Raw genomic sequence first — 21,753 nt, forward strand, 5'->3', positions numbered from 1 at the left:
AAAAAATTAAGATGAGTAATTCTGAGGCTGAAAAGATAGCTCAACTTTTGTGGTGGCTTTAATAAGAACTGTTCACCACTCATATATGAAAATGCTTGATCGTTAGGAAGTGGTACTGGTTGACATGAGTTAGGAGGTATGGCACAGTTTGAGTAGGTGTAGCCTCGTTGAAGGTATGACACTCAGAATTGTCTTTGGGGTTTGAAATGCTTAAGCCAAAACCTGTTTTTCTCTCTTTTTCTGCCTACCTGAATATTCAGATGTGGAACTTTTAGCCACCTCCTGAAGCAACATGTCTACCTGTATGCTGTCATATGTCCCACCATAATAATAATAATGAACTATACCTCTAATATTGTAAACAATCTTCAATTAAATGTTTTTTACATGAATTATCTTGGTCATTGTGTCTCTTTACAATAAAACACAGCCTAAGACAGTATTTAAGAGCACTTGCTGGTTTAGAAGAGAATTAGAAGTTGGTTCCAGAGGTTAGGTCCACTCACATTTGACTGACTACAGCTAATGTCAATACACACACAGAGAGACAGAGAGAGACACAGAGACAGAAAGAGACAGAGACACGGAGACAGACATAGACAAAGACAGAGTGAGATACAGAGAGAACACAGAGACACATACATATAATTAAAATATTACAATATTTGTGAAATTGTCCTGGTATGATTAGTATGTATAATTTGTACAGAGCCACCACAATATATTTCTGGAGTTCTCTGTTTTGTGCTTATTTGATTGTACATTGAAAATAAGGCTTCCCACCTGGACTCACATAAGACACAGACTCCAGAGGTGAGTTATCTATCAGCCTATAGAGGAAAGAGCCATTGTGTACTTTGGGGCTTTCTTTTGAGTCCAAAGGAGCATTGAGGGACCCCAACACCATCTTCCTTTCTTGTGGAAAGCTTCAAGGCTCAAAGACTAACCAGTTTTGAACCCTGTTTCACCAATCCCTTCACCGTCCTGTATACCCAGGACACAGTCTAGGAAGAGTTGCCAGGGGTACACTGAGCACATTTGTATCTCTTGGCTTGATCTTAGATCCTGATGACCCTACAGAGCCCCAAGATCTCCCACTACTTTTACCCCGTTGAGGTCTGCAGAGGTCCCAAAAACTATCAGCTTGGAGCATTGCCATACCAGTCCTTTGTGAAGAAGATCTACCTTTGGCATACCAGCTGACTCCCTAAACTTCATTGTTTTTCCCAAGGCACCTCACCCTTTTCCCTCCTGCCATCAGGATTGTCCAGCTAACACCAGGGTAAAACAGGCTAAGGATAGCATAAGAACACAAGCAAAGAGACTCATGATACTATGGCATCAGCAGAGTCCAGCTAACGAGTTACAACCTGTGAAAGAGAACAGAAACTATAGACTTAAGCATCACCAACAGAATACAAGAGGTGGAAGAGAGAATATGAGGCATAGAAGATACAATAGGGGGATTAGCTCAGTATGCGAGGCCCTGGGTTCGGTCCTCAGCTCCTGAAAAAAAAAAGAAATATATTGGTTAAAATGCAAAATATAAAAAGCTCATGACACAAATCATTCAGGAAATTTGGGGTAGTATGATAAGACCAAACCTGAGAATAATAGGAATAGAAGAAGAAGATTCCCAAGGCAAGATCCAGAACACATCTTCAACAAAATCTAGAAGAAAAATTCTCTAACTTAAAGAAAGAGATTTTTACAAATATATAAGAAGCTTTAGAGAACCCCAAAGGATAGGGCTAGGAAAGAAAATCCTCCTGAAACATAATAATCAATACATTAAATATATAGAACAAAGAATTTTAAAAGCGTCAGGGGAAAAAAAAAGCAAAGTAACATTTAAAGGCCGACCTGTCAGAATTATACTCAGTTTTCAACTGATATTCTTAAAAACTAGAAGGGCCTGCTCAGAGGTCCTGCAGAACCTAAGAGACCATAGACTACTATACCCAGCAAAATTTTCGGTCACCATACATGGAGAAGATATTCCATGACAAAACCAATTTTAAACAGTATACCTCTGGTAATTACAGAGCATACTAGTAGGAAAAGTCCAAACCAACAAGGCTAACTATACTCAAGAATACACAAAAATATATAAAATATAATTTTACACCATTAAAATTAATAGAAGAGAAACACACAAAACACACACACACACACACACACACACACACACACCACCACCACCACCACCACCACTAACAACAACAACAACAATAACACTATGACCACCATCAAAATAACAGTCATTAGTCAATAAATCATAGTTCAATAAGTCACTGGTCAATAAAAATCATTGGTCATTAATATCTCTCAACATCATTGGACTCAGTCCCCAGTAAAAAGACAAAGCCTAAAAAAATGGATATATAAATAGAATCTATCACTCTACTGTATACAAGAAACAAGTCTCAGTAACAAAGAATCATGTATAAAAGGCTTTCCAGGCAAATAGACCCAAGAATCAAGAAATAACCATTGTAGTGTTGAATAAAATAGACTTTCCACTGAAAGCAATCAAAAGAAACTAGGAAGGACACTTCAAACTTTTCAAAGGAAAAACCTACCAAGACGACATCTCAATTATGAACATCTGTGCTCCAAATCCAAGGACACCCACACTCATAAAAGAAACATTACCAAATCCTAAAGCACACATCAATAGTGGGAGACTTCAACACCTAACTCTCACCAATGGACAGGTCATTAAAACAGAAACTAAACAGAGACATAATGAAAATAACAGAGGTTATGACTCAAATAGACATAACAGATATCAATAGAACATTTCACCCAAACACAAAAAATTATAATTTTTCTCAGCATTTCAAAGAACTGTCTCCAAAATTTACCATATCATTGGTCACAAAGTTAGCCTCAAGAGATACAAGAAGATAGAAATAATCACATTCGTCTTATCAGATCACCATGAATTAAAACTGGATTTCAACGATTTCCACAGAAATAGCAGAAAGCCTACATATTCTTGGAAAGTGAACAACTTTCTATTCAATGAGCATTTGGTCAGAAAAGAAATAAAGAAAGAGATTAAAGATTTTCTATAATTCACTGTAAATGAGGGTATGACATACTTAAACTTATGGGACACTATGAAAGCAGTGCTAAGAGGAAGTTAGTGATTTCAATGAATTAAAAAGTACATCTATTAAGAACCACACCATAAAATAATTGAACTCAAGGGCTGATACCAATTGTCAGGAAACAAAGAACAATGACCAGGCCATTTCTCATAGACAAACACTTAGCCAAATGTTGTTGTAAAACAACAAAAAGTTAAAACCCTGTAGGGTTCCATCTAATATCTGCTGATATCTTATTTCTTATACTGAGACTCTTACATGGAAAGCACAAAATTAAGGTAAACACACACCCGGTACCATCCATCCTGCACCTTTTATTTGCCAGGTCTCCAGTAGATAAAAAGAAATAATTTCTCCTTCTCTTGAACTCAGGGCTGACACCAATTTATTAGAAACAAAGAACAATACAAATAATCAACAAAACCAAGAACTGGTTCTTTGAGAAGACAAACAAAATAGACAAACACTTAGCCAAACTAACTAAAAGGCAGAGAGACAGTACCCAAATTTACAATATCAGAAATGAAAAGGGAGACAACAAACACTGAGGAAATTCAAAGAATCATTAGGGCTTTTACAAAAGTTTTACTCAACAAAACTGGAAAATGTAAATGAAATGAACAATTTTCTAGATAAACACCAATTACCAAAGTTAATCAAGACTAGGTATACAATCTGACTAGTTCTTATACCCCTAAGGCAATAGAAGCAGTCATTAATGGTCTCCCAACCAAACAGAGCTCTGGGTCAGATGGTTTTAGTACAGAATTCTACCTAACTTTCAAAGAAGAGTTAATGCCAACACTTCTCAAACTATTCCACAAAATAGTAATTAAAAGAGAATTGCCAAACTTATTCTATGAGGCCACAGTCACCCTGATACTTATTCCACAAAAGACTAAAAAAGAGAATTTCAGACCAATTTCATATATAAATATTGATGCAAGTATACTCAAAATAATATTCACAAATGGAATCCAAGAAAACAACAGAGACATCATCCACTATTATCAAAAATAGGCTTCCTTCCAGGAATGCAGGAGTAATTTAATATATAAAAATCCTTCAATGTCATATACCATATAGGCAAACTGAAAGAGTAAAACACACACCATTTCTTTAGAGGTCAAAAATATTTTTGACAAAATCCAAGTTAAATGTATGGAGAGATCAGGCATACAAGATGCATAATCAAATATAATAAACACAATATACAACAAATCAATAGCCAATATTAAATTAAATGGAGGGAAAGTTAAAGCAATTCCACTAAAATTGGGGGAAAAATGAGACAGTCCACTCTCTCTCTAGCTCATCAAATTGTACTTGGAATTTTATATAGAGTTATCAAAAGGATAAAAACTGGAAAGGAAGAGTCAAAATATCATTATTCACAGATGATATGATAGCATATGCACATGACCCCCAAAATCCTATCAGATAACTCCCTTCTAAACCTGATAAATACCTTCAGCAAAGTGTCTGAATTCAAAATTAACTCAAGTAAATCAGTAGCCCTCCTTTACACAATTGGTGAATGGTATGAGAAAGATGTTAGGAAGACAGTATCATTCACAATAGCCACGAATAATATAAAATACCTTAGTGTAACTCTCACCCTGCAAAGTAAAGACCTGTACAGCCAGAACTTCAAGTCTCGGAAGAATGAAATTGAAGAAGATACCAGATGATGGAAAGATCTCCCATGCTTGTGAATCAGTAAGATTAACATAGTAAAAATGGCCACCTTACAAAATGCAATCTAGAGATTCAATGCAAGCCCCATAAAAATTCCAATACAATTCTCTACAGATCTTGAAAAAAACAATTCACAACTTCATACATAAGGGAAAAAACCTAGGATAGTGGGAAGAATACTAATCAATAAAAATACTTCTGGAGGTATCATTATCCCTGATCTCAAGCTGTACTACAGAGCAATAGTATGAAAAACTGTATCATATTGGTACACGAAGACAGGTTGATTAATAGAATCAAATCAAAGACATAAACATGAATACACATACCTATAACCACTTGATTTTTTTTTTTTTTTACAAAGAAGCCAAAACCTACAATAGGAATAGGAAAGCACCTTCAACAAATGATACTTGTTTACCTGGATATGTGCATGTAGAGGAATGCAAAGACATTCCTATTTATCACCCTGCACAAAACTGTTGTACGAGTAGATCAAAGAACTGAGTGTAAAATTAGATCCACTAAATTTAAGAGAACAAAAATTGGGGAATAGCATTGAACTCACCAGTACCACTTCCTGAAGAGCAGGCCGATGGTAGTGGCACTAAGATCAATGGGACTTTGTGAAACTGAAAAGCTTCTGCTTGTCAAAGAACACTGCCATTGGGACAAAATTACATCCTACAGATTGGGAAAGGATCTTCACTACATCTGACAGAGGACTAATATCCAAAATATATAAAGAAATCAAGAAGTTAGACACTAACCATACAAAAATCCTAGTTATAAAGGGGTTACAGAGCTAAAAAGAGAATTCTCAAAAAAAAAAAAAAAATGATTCTTGAATGGCTGAACGCCCACCTCGGCCCGGCTTAAAATCCTAGTTATAAATATTTGGGCAAAAGCGCATTTACAGCAGGCTAAAAAAAGATTGGCAGGCTCGAATCACCTCAAAAAAAGTGCATATTCTTGCACAGTGCCCGTTGAATCAATCACCCTAAAGAAATGTTTAAAATACTTAGTTGCCAGGAAATGCAAGTCAAAAAACAGCTCTGAAGTTCCATCTTATTCCCACCAGAATGGCTAAGATAGCACATATGGAGCAGGAGGAACACTTCTTCATTGCTGGTGAGAGTGCAAACTTGTACAACCACTTTGGAAATTGATTCTGCAATTTCTCAGAAAACTGGAAATAGTTCTACCTCAAGATCCAGCTATCTCACTCCTGAGCATATACACAAATTAAAATTAAAACCTAACCTGCGGATAAGAACTAATCCCTGACACTATTAATGAGACTCTGTTATGCTTGCAGAGAGGAACCTAGCCTAACTGTTCTCTCAGAGGCTCCACCCAGCAGCCAATAGGGAGAGATGCATAAACTCACACCCAAATATTAGATGGAGTCTTGCGGAAGAGTTGGGAATAGGACTGAGGGACCCGAAGAGGAAAGGAACTCCACAGGAAGACCAACAGAGTCAACCAATCTGGACCTTTCGGGGCTGCCAGACACTGAATCACAAACCAAAGGGCAAACGTGGGCTGAACCTGGGCCCACTACACATATGCAGATATGCAGCAGTTGAACTGCTTGGTCTTTATGCAGGTCCCCCCTACAACAGGGGTGGGAGCTATTCTGAATATGTTACCTGCCTGCCTGTATGCCTAAATGGACAGCTTTTTCTAGCCTCAATGGGACAGGCTGTTTCTAGTGCTTTGCAACATAATTTGCAGGAAGAGGGCATTAATTCGGGATGGGGTGGGGGTGGAAGGGGACGTGGGAGTGGGGGTAAGACATCCATAGTGAGGCTTCTCATTCTCAAAAGAAAAGGGGAAGGCAAATTGGAGAATGACTAGCATGAGTAGGTACTTGGAAAAGGGGACTGATAATGGGTTGCCAAGTGGAAATTACATTGCTGATATGCCCTTTAGCATCGTGTAGTCCCATAAATTGTCCCTATCTCATTGCAAATACTAAACAAATATTTTATTTTTAAGATTCATGGGAGTGGGTGGTTGGGAGAGGGAACACCCTCATAGAAGCAGGGGGCGGGGATGGGGGATTCCAGAGGGCAAACTGGGAAAGGGGATAACATTTGAAATGTAAATACATAAAATATCCAATTACAAAAACAAGACTACACTTTCCTTGTCTCCTTGGAACACCTACTGTTTGACAGACTTTTCTTGAGAAGAAGCTAGATGGATCTACTCACCCTCAATGGTAAGCCCAACACAGACCAAATGATAGACAACACCAAAGTCCAACTTTGGTGAACCTACGAGCAATGGGGTTACGTATAGGAATATGAGTAAGGGGTTGCTTACAACTGCATAAGTGACTCATGGGCAGCTGCATGACCAAAGCCATTCCAGCCTAGGTAGAGCCCATAGAGATAAAACCATGGAGCATACTGCAACCCCGAAAAAAACAATAGGTTGAAAAATGTTCCTTGCAGGGGACTTGGTCAAAGTTTCTTCCAAACAGCTTGGCTACATCAGCATTATCCAGGCAGTTGGTCCAGTCCAAGAGCTGCTTTGCCTTTCAGCTGCTCTAAAGGTCTTTGCAGTTTGGTTTGTATGAAAGTGACTCACATTAGCTTTATTGATTATTGTTGCTTGGTGGTGGGGTCTACTATATCTGATAAGTTTCAAGGACTTTCTGCATGTATTCTGAGTTAATTACCTTCTTAAAGAGCTGCCCCTAAGGATGGAATGTTTCAATCATGGAGAAAACTGTTATACAACTGTTACTTTTTGACAAAATGGTCAGAAATTGTCAACATTCCTTTTTCAAATTCAGGCAAATTAAGTCAACCAAACCACAGAGACAAAGTCTTACTGGACTTCTTTTCAACTAGGATCAAATATATGGCCTTTCCATTTGAATTCATTAATTAAATTTTAAGTATATAATAATAAAATATAAAAGTCAAAAACACGACCATTTGCTAATCTTCATATTTTTTATTTCTATATATTTTATTTTTGTCTATATCCCAATCTTTTAAAATTAATTATACAATCTCAAAAATGTATCAAAGTTTTATATTTAAACTTTTTTCTTTTATGATTTATTAGATTTGACTTAATTGAGGTGGAAAACTGAGAACAGATGGCCTAGATTGTATCACATTACCATTTCTTACCATCTCTCTTTCTTAGGCAAGGTACTGAACTTTACAGTCATCAAAATATGTATTATTTTTGTCTTTTGGTATGCTTTTATTTTTCATTTAGCTATTTATCACAGAAATGTATATAATTGTCACATAAACTAATATTTTCCTTATATATTTCTCTCTCACTACACACACACACACACACACACATATATATATATATATATATGTATAAATCTGAATGCTCTTAAGAGAGTATACAATGAAGAATCCAGCTGTACTAAGAATAGCAGAAAGAGTGAAAATCCATTGTTTTAAAAATTCAATGATGGAAGAGATTTCAGAAAGAAGAAAAGGCTATTATATTTCCTTATCTGAGGTTTAATAATACCTTTCGCAGACTCAAAAATGTTGGGATAACTTCATTATTTCTCTGGAATATTTTGGACTGTGAGAATGGAAATCTATGTCTTTTTATTGGGAAATTGAGTCCATTGATATTGAGAGATATTAAGGAACAATGATTGTTGCTTCCTGTTATTTTTGTTGTTAGAGGTGGAATTATGCTTGTATGTTTCTCTTCTTTTGCAGGTGTTGTGAGAAGATTAGTTTCTTGCAACCCCATAGGAAGAATAATATCAATCAACAAGACCCCCCAATGCTCTCATGGGCTAAACAAACAAATAAACATTACACATGGGGGGAACCCATTGCTCCAGCTGGATATGTAGCAGAGGATTGTCTTATTGGACATCACTGGGAGGGGAGTCCCTTGGTCATGTGGATGCTCAATGACTCAGGGTAGGGGAATGCTAGGGTGTTGAGGCAGGAGTAGGTGGATGGGTGTGGAAGAACACCCTCATAAATGTATGGGGAGGGAGGATGGGATAAGGGGTTTGTGGAGGGGAAACTGGGAAGGATGATAACATTTGAACTGTAAATAAATAAAATAACCAATAATATAATGAAAAAATACTGGAAATATCATAGGCTCTATACATGTCCCACTGCAAAACCAACAAGATGACCATAGTACATTCATTCAGAATTGTCTATTCTCCACCCAGATTTTATGATTTGGAGGTCCCATATCCATATGGATATTTTGCATTTGTTTCTCACTCTTGTTTTGTCATTGACTTGGACTCTATGGTCACTGTTAATACAGGTCTACTGTTCTGACTTTGTTCCTCAGAGATACCCAGAAATAGCTTCAGTGTTCGAAGTTATTTTCTTGTCCATAGCATAATGTAGGTTGTGATAGATGGATACTTTTTGTTAAAAGCCATCCTTCCTTGTAACTTAGCCTCTTATCTTTATTTGAATTCAGAATGAAAATAAATGAAAAGGCAATAATGATTTACTTACATCCCTCAAGGGGATTTTTGTGGATGGAAAAGCCTGACATCACTGACTCAGAGTAGGATCCTTATCTGATAAGCTTGGGCAGTTCAGACCACACTGGAAACTTCTTTGCTTTTCATCCCTAATGGTATGGGATTCTGTGTTTTCAGTGTAATATTCATTTTAAACCTGATGTCCATTATCATTGTTACATATTTGAGCCACTTGCAATTTTCATCTCGATCTGTTTCCCTTACTATTTACTGAAAGCTAATCAATACTGTTTAAGCAATTGGGCTAAAATTATATAGTATGCCTTAAAACTTAAATAAATTAAATCTACCATAGCAGTGCATGTAATATCAGCTAGATAGTCAATAATTCAGATTTTTATAGCCTGGCCATTTACTCAATAGTTCAGCACATGCTTGGGATTGATAAAGTCTCAGTGTATCAGACAATGTTTTGAGATAGAGAAAGAAAGAGACAGGGAAAAAACTTTAGCTTTGCATCCAAGGTATTAATACTATAATCTTTAAAACTTTGAAGAGTACAGAGTAGAACAAGAGCACATGATTTAGTGTCAAGGACTTTCTTTTTGTTTTGGTTGGGATGTTTATAATTATACTATTAGAGGAAAATTACCAAAAATTTCATTTTGTAGCATATGTAGAATGAATTATTTTATACAGATTGAACATTCACTATCTTATCATAAACATTCTGAAATATTAATGAGATAATTTGAATAGCACATTTTGAATTTCGTAGTTTTAGATAAGATTTTTGCTAATTACCTGAAAATGTCATACAGTATGTTCTGAAGTTCTCCATGGTTCTGTGAGTAATGGTTCACCCACACCATCTGAAATGACCCCAGGACATTTGCTGAGTCACTCACCTACACTTGATTTAATCTTTCTTGGCTGTATTGTTGACACCCTTTGTTGGATGAATAGGCATTTGCTTGTACTTCCCAAGAGACTATTGCTATGAAAAGAATGGTACTAAGGTCAAAAACATAAAGTTAGGGCCCCAAAAGACTATGCTTTATAGTCTGAAACTCTACAGTGGATATTTGACCAAATAATATAGAATTAATAGGAAGACTATTCTGGGAAGCACCAAAATATGTACAAGAATATATTAGAATAAATAATTCCTTACATTGACATTAAATATAAGAAAAAAATCATACATATTACTCATTAAAATATTTAATGCTATGTGTTTAAATTTTTTCAATGTTTTTATTTGCTTATTTAGACATTAAAAAATTTAAAAGTCTTTCATAGGAAAGTAGCTTTTTTAAATTTTATTTATATTGGATAGTTTATGTATTTTCATTTCAAATGGTATCCCCTTCCTGAGTTGTCACCTTTCCCATCTCCTCTCCCCTTGCTTCTATGAGGATATTTCCACTCCCACTCCCACCTACTTCCACCTCAAAGCCCTGGCATTCTCCTACACTGGGGAAATGAGCCTTCACACAACCAAAGGCTTCTCCTCAAATTGATGCCAGATATTGCTGTTCACTACTGCATATGCGGCTGGAAACATGGGTCCCTCCATGTGTACTCTTTGGTTGGTGGCTTAGTCCGTGGGAGCTCTGGGGCAGGGGGGAGGCCTGGTTGGTTGATATTGTTCTTCCTATGGGTTGCAAACCCCTTATGTTCTTCAGTACTTTCTCTAACTTCTCAATTGGGATCCTGTGCTCCATCCAATGGTTAGCTGCAAGGATCCTAATCTGTATCAGTAAGGATCTCAGGAGGCATCCATATCAGGCTCCTATCAGCAATCACTTCTTGACATCAGCAATAGTGACTGGGTTTGGTGTCTTCATATGGGATGGATCACCATGGGAGGCAGTCTCTGCAAAAGCTTATAAAATTATCTTGGATAGGACATAGTTCAAGGAAAATGTGCTTAATTTTATTAGTAATTTTTCAATTAAAATCTACAAAGGTAAAAAATACTTCTACTTATTTTTAATGCTAACAATAGAGTGATTATATTAGAACTTTGTTTCTATGTATGATCTCACAAGATTCTGTCAAACAATGACAAAATATTAGAAAAGGTGCAATGTTACTCTGTGGCATTTATGACAGAGTTTTAAAGAAACTGTGTCTCCAGTTCACATACATTAGGATCAATAGTTATTATTTAAATCATAAAGTTTCTTTTACTTTTTTGGAGCCTGTGGTGGTTTGAATGTGCTTGGCCCAGGGAGTGGCACTATTTGTGGGTGTAACCTTACTAGAGTAGGACTGGCCTTGTTGGAAGAAGTATGTCACTGTGAGCATGGGCTTTAAGACCCTCATCCTAGCTGCCTGGAAGCCAGTCTTTTCCTGTTAGCATTCAGAACAAGATATTGAATTCTTAGTTCTTCCTATACCATGCCTGCCTGAGTACTGCCCTGCTCCTGTCTTGATGATAATGGGTTGAACCTCTGAATCTGAAGAAAGCACTAATTAAAACTCATCCTTATAGGAGTTGGCTTGGTCATGGTGTCTGTTCACAACAGTAAAACACTAAGACATGTCCTATCTTCTAGTTCTTATGTATGAAATAATAAGGATCTATATAAAGATAAGATCACTGTTACAGCTCGAAAATGAAAGCTACTTCATTTCTTTCTTGTGCTAATTTTCTCTGATATAGTATCTAGAATCCTCAGTCAAAAACTGCAAAATCACTTTAGGATCTCATATCATATGTGAAATTATTGGTATATTAATATTACATTATTTTATGTAGTGATAAATTTATTTATAATTTTTATTAATATTGTAAAAGACATTTTAAAAAGCATTTTATTTTAGCTCCAAAAGTTTAACAAGTGTCCTGTCGGTCCTAGCTTAGATGAAATATTCAGTTTCAGCAGTGGGTAAGTTCTCATAAATTTTAGTATTTCTCTCTTTTGTGTTCAATGTTGTTTTGTTTATATTATATGAATTTATAGTGTATAACCAAATAAAATTCATATAATTAATGATCTCTTCTAAATATTGAGGAATATATTCAACTTTGGTCAAATAATTTAATACTTTTCAAAATGTAACGGTAAATAATGAAGGTCTCATGATGTTTTGATGAAAAAAATAAGGGATATTTTGTTGAGATAGTTCAAGCATTTTAGAAGACAAAGAAAAAACAAGAATTAAATTAGAATATCTTATACAGTTTCTTAAATGTTGTAGCATATATTTTGTTTATAATTGAAAAAAAGAAGTAAGTCAAAGAAGTTATAATTTTAAATAGTTTATCTAACAAAGAAAGTGACCTTGGACATAAGAAAGGAAGGACAGGTCAGTTACTTTCATAGAGGCCTTGGAAAATACAGTTTCAAGGACAGTAACTCACTGATTCAACAGGAGCATATACAACGTTTCTGAAGAAATACAAAGATCCCATAGTATGTGAAGAAAAAAAAAATAAAGGAAAGCGAAGACAGAACATTGATAGAAATCCAACTGGTTACATTCTTAGAGGCCTTGATAAAGTCCATTATTGTCAAAATCAAACAGTAATATTTGAACAAAAATTTCAACTCTTGGACTTATCCAGAGAAAGAAAGTAAGAAAATCAATTGATACAATCATGTTTTGAAGAAATTAAGTGGCAAGGGTGAAATCTAAAAATCAATGAGCATGTTGAAGGTTTCTAAGTAATTTAGGTAAAAATTTTAGACTTTGGTTGTACCAGTTGATATAATGTAAAGCTTCTGTATATAACACTGGTGATTCAAAACATTTGCTAAAATATTGCTTATGGAAGAAAGAATGAGAACAGTGCAGGATGACTCAGACTTATAGTCCACAAAAATTATAGAAATATTATTAATTAGCTGGTACTTCTAATAAGAGAGTAATTACTATTTGGCAGTATGGAATGAAATTTATTTATTCAAATAGAAATGTGTTACTTCCAAAAACTCTGAGTGAAAATGTCAAATGACTAGTTGGATACCGATTGAGATAATTAGAGATAAAATAAGAATACTTATATCTGAAAAAATTGAAAGTATATATTCCATATAATGTAAATTATAAATAAAGACATAGGTAGGTATCATAACTTAGAGGGTCCATATGAACAATAAAAGGCTAAAATGTGAAAAAAAAAGAAAGGTGAGAGTCTGTACTTCTGAATACTTTGTGATTTCATGTTCAAGGAAAGATATCTAAATAAATATTCACCATTTATTTAGTATGTTAATTATATACACACTCTTCAAAATCAATGTAAACATATATTGTATCCACATGGAGATGTAACTTACTTGCATAATATACACAAGGCCTTGAGTTTGACTCCCTTGCACACCACTTAAAAGAATACTATTGTATTCAGGCTTGAAAATTTGGTGTTAGATAATTGTATTTCTCCCTAAAGAAGACTATTTCTCCTGCTCACTTCATCACTTCCTTGCCTGGAGTTCTTTGACAATGATTGAGAACTTCAGAGATTTCCTTCAGCCCTGAAACCACACATGTAAACAGCATTATTTTATGACCAAGTATGTTGTTATATACTTAGGAATGTGTGTGTATGTGTGTGTATGTGTGTAATATGTGAATAACTGTTGGAGGAACGGTGGCGGCTGCCTGTGCCCAGGCTGCCCAGGGGTGACTACTGCATGAGGAACTAATTGAAGACTGCCTGAAACCGGATATAGATGTCTCCTGAAAGACACAGCCAGAGCATGTCAAGTACAGAGGCGAATACTAGAAGTAAACCATTGAACTGAGAACGGGACCCCCGTTGGAGGAATTAGAGAAAGGATTGAAAGAGCTGAAGGGGCTTGCAATCCCATAAGAACAACAATGCCAACCATCCAGAGCTCCCAGGGACTAAACCACTACTCAGGGACTGACCCATGGCTCCAGCTGCATATGTAGCAGAGAATGGCCTTGTTGGGCACCAAAGGAAGGAGAAGCCCTTGGTTCTGCCAAGGTTGGACCCCCAGTATAGAGGAAAGACAGGGGGAGGGATGGGTTGGATGGTGAGGGGAATACTCTTACAGGAGAAGGGGATGGGATAAGGGGCTTATGTCTGGGAAAATAGAAAAGGGAATAACATTTAAAATGTAAATAAAAAATCCAATAAAGGAGAAAAACAAACAAACAAACAAACAAACAAGACCACCTGAGAGACTAAGTGATGATGAAGCAGGCAAGGCCAGCCAATTGGGAACTGCTGCTTGGAAGAGATGCTTGCTTGGGACCAATGGGACATAGGTGGAGGGTATAGAGGGTGCCCCTGAGAACTAATACAGGAGCTTACGGCAGGGTTCATACAAACTTGCTGTGGCACTATCACCTGCCCTGCCCCTGGAGTCCACGTCATTGACTCCTGGCCACGTCATCTCCAACCCCCATGGCATGTAGGGTCAGTCAGTGGGCAGTCTAGGGCACACACAACATATAACTTGAAAGTGTCATGTGTTTGAAAACAGAACAAGGAGGAGTATATAGAGAAAAAGGAGAAAAGGAAGGGGAGAAAATTATCTAATTATATTATAGTCTGAAAAATAAAGGAAATGTCTCTGTTAGATTGTTTTACAATTGGTGCTAAGCCTGGTAATCCTCAGTAAGCTAAATAACTTCTAGTTTCTCCTTCTTTGCCCGCATCTAGCACCACACCATGAGCTCTCTTTTGAACGGCCATGGCCTTCAGTCTTGGGAACACAGAGAACAGTGTTTACATGCCACTTTAGTGCTATAGAATTATAGAATAAATTGATTTCCTTATTATGTCATGTTACTCAAGCACACTTCTCTAGTTTTCATCTGATCTGCCCTGGAAGATGTCTTATAACAGGGAAACACATGCTCATATAAAAGCAAAATTTCCCAACCTAAACTTATAAGAAAGTTTTCTGTTTCTGAATGTATCTAGTAAGTAGAAAAAATTTAATTACTTTTTCTAGGTTAAATACAATGTCTTTCATTATAACAAATTAAAGACTTCATAAACATTATCTCTCACTGATACAATGAGACACTCTTTAAAACTTTCCAAAAATAGCAACACAATAACACATAAGTACCTTTTTATAAAGTTGCTAGTATTTGATACCTAAAACCTGTAAATCACACACTAGCCCAAATTGAATTTGTCCCCTACGAACTATGGCATTTGCTACTGAAATGATGACTGATTCAAGAAAGTATGCAATTCCCGGCACAGAAAAGAAGTGCAGCCTTCCTGCGGATTGTTGTTTGGGATTGATACTCCAGGAAAGCAGGACATCTTCAGCCTGGGGATCTTTCCTAGCTGGGGAAAAGTCCTGATTCATCTCCTCTCTTCACCTCAGAGTTTAAAGTACCTGTCTTCCACTTTATAGACAGTTCTAATCTAATCATTACTAAAACAGCATACTGCCACTTGTCTTTAGCGCTTTCAAGCATGTTGTCAAATTCTATGAACTTTAGTCTAATTGATTAAAAATATTACTAAAACACATAGTGATGCCTGTCAACATACATTTTAAGTTAATTTTATCAAGTCAAAATAGTTTGATCATTTTCTTCACCTTCTCCAAATCTCACAGACCCTTTCTCCCACCCTGTTTACTGAAATTCATGTGCTTGTCATTCTCTTACGAAAACAAAAACAAAACAGACAAAACTTCAAAATAAGTAAGATAAAGGGAATCGAAACAAATAGATCAAAACAAAACCAAAAGCATAGAAAGTACGTGAAGTCATGTTAGCCTTCCTATTATCCTGGACAAGAGGCTTGCTCTGGAATGTCATTGATATGGCCAGTGTCACCCCATTATCCCCAGAATGCATCAATTTGATAGCTGTTTCTTAGGGAGTTGAGTTTGCATTTACTTTGCCTTCTCAGCCATGGGGCTTTGTTCAGTTTAAAACTGAAGAGATCAGTATACATTTTCAACAAGTTATCAGGAACCGAGAATACGTTCAATCAAGTTCCTAACTAAATACACACATAAGCACACACACATACACACACACGCATGCATGCACATACACATATGCACACACACATGCACACAAACACACACACACAGACACACACACTCACATATACACACTTTTACGCACACATGCACACAAACACACTCACACATATACACACACAGGCATACACACTCACACACACTAATAATTATGGTGTCTCATTTAAGACAATTATTTTGGGGGCTTTTTCTCATTTTTAAAACATGTATATCTTATGCTTCATTTATTCAAATACAATTCATTGTTTGGTAAATCTTGCAAAAACTTAGTTTATTGTCCACATTCACATATATAATAATTTATATTTCAGATCAATCTCATATTCTATCATGAGTAGACATTAGTACTTCAATAAATATTTTTCCACATTTAAATATTGAGACAGAAAAAATAAAAACAACAATTCAGACCACATCCCATCCCTAGCTATGTCTCACTTTACATCGGTGACCTATGCAGTGACTGCTCAGCTGCTTTTCCCTGAGTAAATCGTGTTTTACTCTCAGAAAGATAAAAACACTTCTGTCGTGAGATCAACTGCTCCGAGGAAGTAAATAAAATGAAATTGATCTTTATAAATATTAGTTTATTTCATAAAAATACAAAAATATAAATATACATTTATAAAAATATGAGTGAATCAACACAAAGACATCTTTCCACTAAATAAATATGGCAGTAATAGTCACTCCTATTTCATTAGGTATATTGTCTTTCATCTTAATTTACAAAGCAGTTGCACAATGTTTAATTTCATAGTATATGTGACTGACAATCAGTTAAGAAAACATTTATAAAGTTCCTATACTAAGACAAGGCACAAAAAGCCTTTCAAGAATTTTTACTGATTATTAATATGATATATTTTTCCAAGCTTATTAGGCAAAGAGTGTGAACAGGTTATTATTACTGTTTTAAAATCTATATCATTCATACTCATTCACGGAAACTTACTGATTAAGCAAACCCTTACTAGGACAACACTTTTATGTATTTGTTTGCAGTTGTTTGTTTTTTTATTTTTTAATTTTTCCTCCAAAAAGGGATAACACAGGCCACTCAATCTGGTATTGAAGACAGTATTTCTACTAAAGTTGATCAAGTCATACAGGACTCAGTCCCGGTCACTGTCATCACCCCCATACATCTCCGCAAGTTTTTTGAACCGTGGCCCCCAGTCGCTAAGGTAGTCGTAATCCTGGTTACAATCAGCTGTGAGAGATTCTAAGGAGCTGAGAGAATTGGCTACAGAATCATTCCCTTCGTAGGCGTAAGTGGCCAGAGAATCATAAGGCGGTGCACTTGGGTCTGAGTCGTTTTCTTTCAATCTCCGGTGGATAAAATCTTGTACATCAATATTTTCCCAGAGCGGTACAGTCCTCCTTATCTGAAAAATAGTCTCAGGCATGACATCTCTTCTAAGTTTACTATCTTCTCTTGCTTCGGGGTTCCTTAATGTGCCGATGTCAAAAGCCTGTGTGTCTTCTTCTCCACCACCTTCGTCATTATAGGTCACAATATTGTCCCGGACATCATCCTTTGAAATGATCAGAGGCTCCTTTTTCCGTTGCCTCTTCAGTGCAGCAAACAGCACAATTAGAGCTGTTGATAAGAAAAGAAGAGATAGTGAGACTCCACGATTAGTGTTAATACTCATACTTACGGTGTATGTGAAACTTTGATAATCTACTGGAGACATGGAGTAATGGTCCAATTGGAACGATAGAAAGTCAAAGTATCATTTGAGATAAAATAAAAACAATAAAATGAAAATGTAAGAAATTAAAGACATGAAGATATTAAATTGTTACTAATCTACAATTTGAAGCCTGTAGATAGCTGACATTGAAAATATATATAATTACTTGGTCAAGTAAAATTAAGTGAAATCTTATCCTCACCAAATATACATTTACCTCAAATTTTAAAGGATAATTAATGATTCAGTTATCATCAAAGTGAATTTCACTTGATAGTAAAATTAAGGGTTAGTATGCAAATAATATCTCATAAAGATGAATATAATATAAATCATTTATTATATGCATATTTATTATATACACACACTCATAATTCACATATAAAATATATATAAATACTGACTTTGTCTTATTAAATATTGCACAAAGGCTTATTTAAATTTCTTTACTGGCATGGTTAACAATATCAATGTTTTCTGAAAAATATGAAGTATGACTCTAAAACTTGAATATAATTTTCAAACTTCAAGTCATTTAACTTGGACTCACATATAGGGTATCTAAAATATTTCTTATTGAAGCTCATAACTAACAAACTTATACTCAAATTTGGGAGTAAACTTCAATTTTTATATTATTTGCATATCTTTCATTTTATTTTTGTGCACTTTTCTATGAATGTAATTAAGTACTTCCCCATATATTAAAATTGCTTGGTTCTCATTATAGTAGTTAAATTTAATGCGTATATTTTACAACATATTTTCTTAACACAATAGGATGGTTATATGCTATGCAGGTATACCTCTCTTTCTCTCTCTCTGTCTCTCTCTGTCTCTGTCTGTCTGTCTTTCTGTCTGTCTGTCTCTCTCTCTCTCTCTCTCTGTGTGTGTGTGTGTGTGTGTGTGTGTGTGTGTGTGTGTGTGTGTGTCTGTGTGTATACTTTAAGCATTAACATTGGGTCTTTCTTGGTAACACTTTACACTAATTTGTGAGTCCAAGACTATTTCTGAACTAGGAACTCACTAATTGATTAAATTGGCTGTCCTTCAAGCTCCTGCCTGTCTCCATCCTTACTATTGCCCTTAGAGTAGTTAAGGCTAAAGATGTGCATGCCCAACTTTTTCCCTGTGTACTGCTTTTCTAAATCTATATTTCTAAATCTGTGTTTTATATGAAGATATTTTACCAACTGCTTCAGCTCAACTCCTACAAAATGCATTAAAATTAAAACATCACTATGAGCTCTAAATCATTGGATTTACACTAAAATCATTCAATCATCTTATTTAGAAAAAAGACAAATCACATTATGGTAAAATATATTGTCAAACTTTTTTAAATAAGGAAAAAATGAATCAAATCAGGAAAAATTCTCACAAATTAATTTAAACAGGAGAGAAAAGTGGAAACTGCATTTCATTTATTATAGGCAATCCAATGTTCTGCCAAAATTATTTTTGAGGCAGTGTTGATTATGCATGTTTGTAATTCCAGTGTTTTAGAGCCTGGAGCAGTAAGCACGAGCTGCACACTGAGATATTGTCTCCCAGGACAGACGAGAAGGCTGATGAACAGCATAATTCATTGAAAATAAGAAAAAGAAATCGCTCCAAACTTTCCGTTGCTTTTGTTGAACTCTGATTTAACATTATTGTATGATTCTATTTTTCTTTTCAGTGTTGGGCTTTGAGCACATTAAAAAAGCACTCTACCACTGTATTCCATCTCCAGGCCCATTGTTAATCTCAAATAAATTCCTCCAAAAAAGAGATTGGGGACTTGACCTTTATTCAGGTTCATCCAGCGGGTATTAAAAATAAATGAAATGCTCCTGTTTTGGAATATATAAAACTATATCTTAGTAGGAGAAGAATAAAGAAATTAAGACTGAAATAGATTTAACAGTCACTGTGCATGGCAATGAACAAAAAAATGGAGTTATTTTGCAATTTAAAATTAAATGAGTGAATTTTTTGCTTCCTATATGTTGTGCATGAATACTGGAAAAGTAAACCTATCTGAATGCTTCCCTAGTTATGAATGTGTAATCCTTCAATTAAGTGAATCTTTGAAACATTAGTATCTATTTTGTTCTCTCTTCTGCTGGGTAAGAAATATCTGCTTCATTTAATGTGTCGAAAATAAATATTTGGTGTATGGTAATACAATTCAGGCTATTAGGAAAAGGCATCAGTATTTTCAACAATGTATGTTTAGAATTTATTATGTACTTATTTTACTCTTATCTACTGGAGCAGTATATATAAGCAATAAAACAAAATCATAAACACCTTGTATATTGTCATTTGACAGGTATTTTTAAAGTTTATGAAATTTCTTTACTTTGGTTTTACACTCTTTTCCTAATACTTATTTTATTGTTACTAATTTTTATTACTTAGTTTTGATTTTGTTTTTCATAGAATTTGTCATTAAACCTAGGGCCTCTAACTGCTAAAATACTGTGTCTCTGAGTTCCAAAACAAATTCTTCTTAATTAAGATATTATGATAATTAAATTCATACAATTCACCATAGTGTCAGAGGTGTCTCTATGATCAAAATTTACAAAATCCTTGCCCTAGATTTTAGTTCTACAGTCAATTTTAAAGGATTCACCAATAGGATAGAAATGAAGCCTTAAGTGTATACTCCTGCCCCTTTCTAAATAGCCAGAGGATGCTAATCAAAACAAATGCTTTATACTCCCCTTTGTCAAACCCCTAGTGAAATCCTACAATGATATCTGGCCAAAGGGATTTTTATCCAGAGAGCTTGAAGGGATTTATAGTGAAAAGAAGCCAGCATACATGAGCATTAGATCATAAACTTGGCCAGCTCTCCTGCCCTAAGTGTAAGTATTTTGGATGAATATTTTATAGAAATAAGTTTTGGAGTGGTTTGCGGTAATACAACTGTTTAATTGAATTAAATCCTTGCTGTGTTAGTGTGGGCTTAAATAAAAGCTGTGCTAACAGAAACATGACTGGAAAGTACTGAGCCATCTGTGAGCCCGCTCTCCAAAGGACACTTTAAAGGCTGTGATGGGTTTGTTTGTTAGTTTGTTAGTGTGTTTGTTTACTTCATATGTGTCTTATAATATGTAACTACCTTATTTCACAAGAATGAAACCATTAGTTCCGATCCCCAGAAGACCCCTACAAGGCCAGACATGATGATAGAGCCCTGTAATTCCAGTATAGGAATTTGAGACAGGAGGGTCCCAGAGCTCTATTAACCGTCAAGTGTCACAAGTCTGTGAGCTCCAGGTTTGGTGAGAGGTCCAGTGCCAATACACAACGTGGATATTAATGGATGAAGACATCTGATGCTAACCTCAGGTCTAAACATATGATTGCATGCTTAGGTGTGACATCTATATTAGTGCACACGTACATGCAAACACAAGAGTTGCACTTGGTGGATTAACTATTGCCGACTTGAACAGATTTGTTAAGATTAAATTAATCATTACATCAAAGGTCTTTAGAACCATGAGTGTAGCACTTGTGGCATTACAGCCTTTTTTAAGTTTCATTTATTTTATGTGAGTACAATGTTGGTCTCTTCAGACACACTAGCAGAGGGCATTGAGTCCCATTGCAGATGGTTGTGAGCCACCATGTGGTTGCTGGGAATGGAACTCAGGACTTCTGGAAGGGCGGTCAGTGCTCTTAACTGCCAAGCCATCTCTCTTGCCCCATGTTATTATATCTTTGTTTTAAAGCCTTGCACAGTGATTCCTTTCACACACACACACACACACACACAC

The 21,753-nt window shown here is 35.6% G+C and overlaps 1 protein-coding gene across 1 annotated transcript in view; it reads right to left on the reverse strand.

Annotated features, from left to right (window-relative positions):
- Window positions 1-16,519: 16,519 nt before the first annotated feature.
- The window catches only part of Cdh9 (cadherin 9), a 137,125-nt gene continuing 131,891 nt past the window's right edge, over window positions 16,520-21,753 (reverse strand). The window contains exon 12 of the mRNA XM_032898754.1: window positions 16,520-17,880. Within this exon, the coding sequence (XP_032754645.1) occupies window positions 17,393-17,880 (488 nt within the window). The 3' untranslated portion in view covers window positions 16,520-17,392. The remainder of the gene's footprint in view (window positions 17,881-21,753) is intronic.

The sequence above is a fragment of the Rattus rattus genome, chromosome 3 (assembly GCF_011064425.1).
Source record: "Rattus rattus isolate New Zealand chromosome 3, Rrattus_CSIRO_v1, whole genome shotgun sequence".
Lineage (NCBI taxonomy): Eukaryota > Metazoa > Chordata > Mammalia > Rodentia > Muridae > Rattus > Rattus rattus.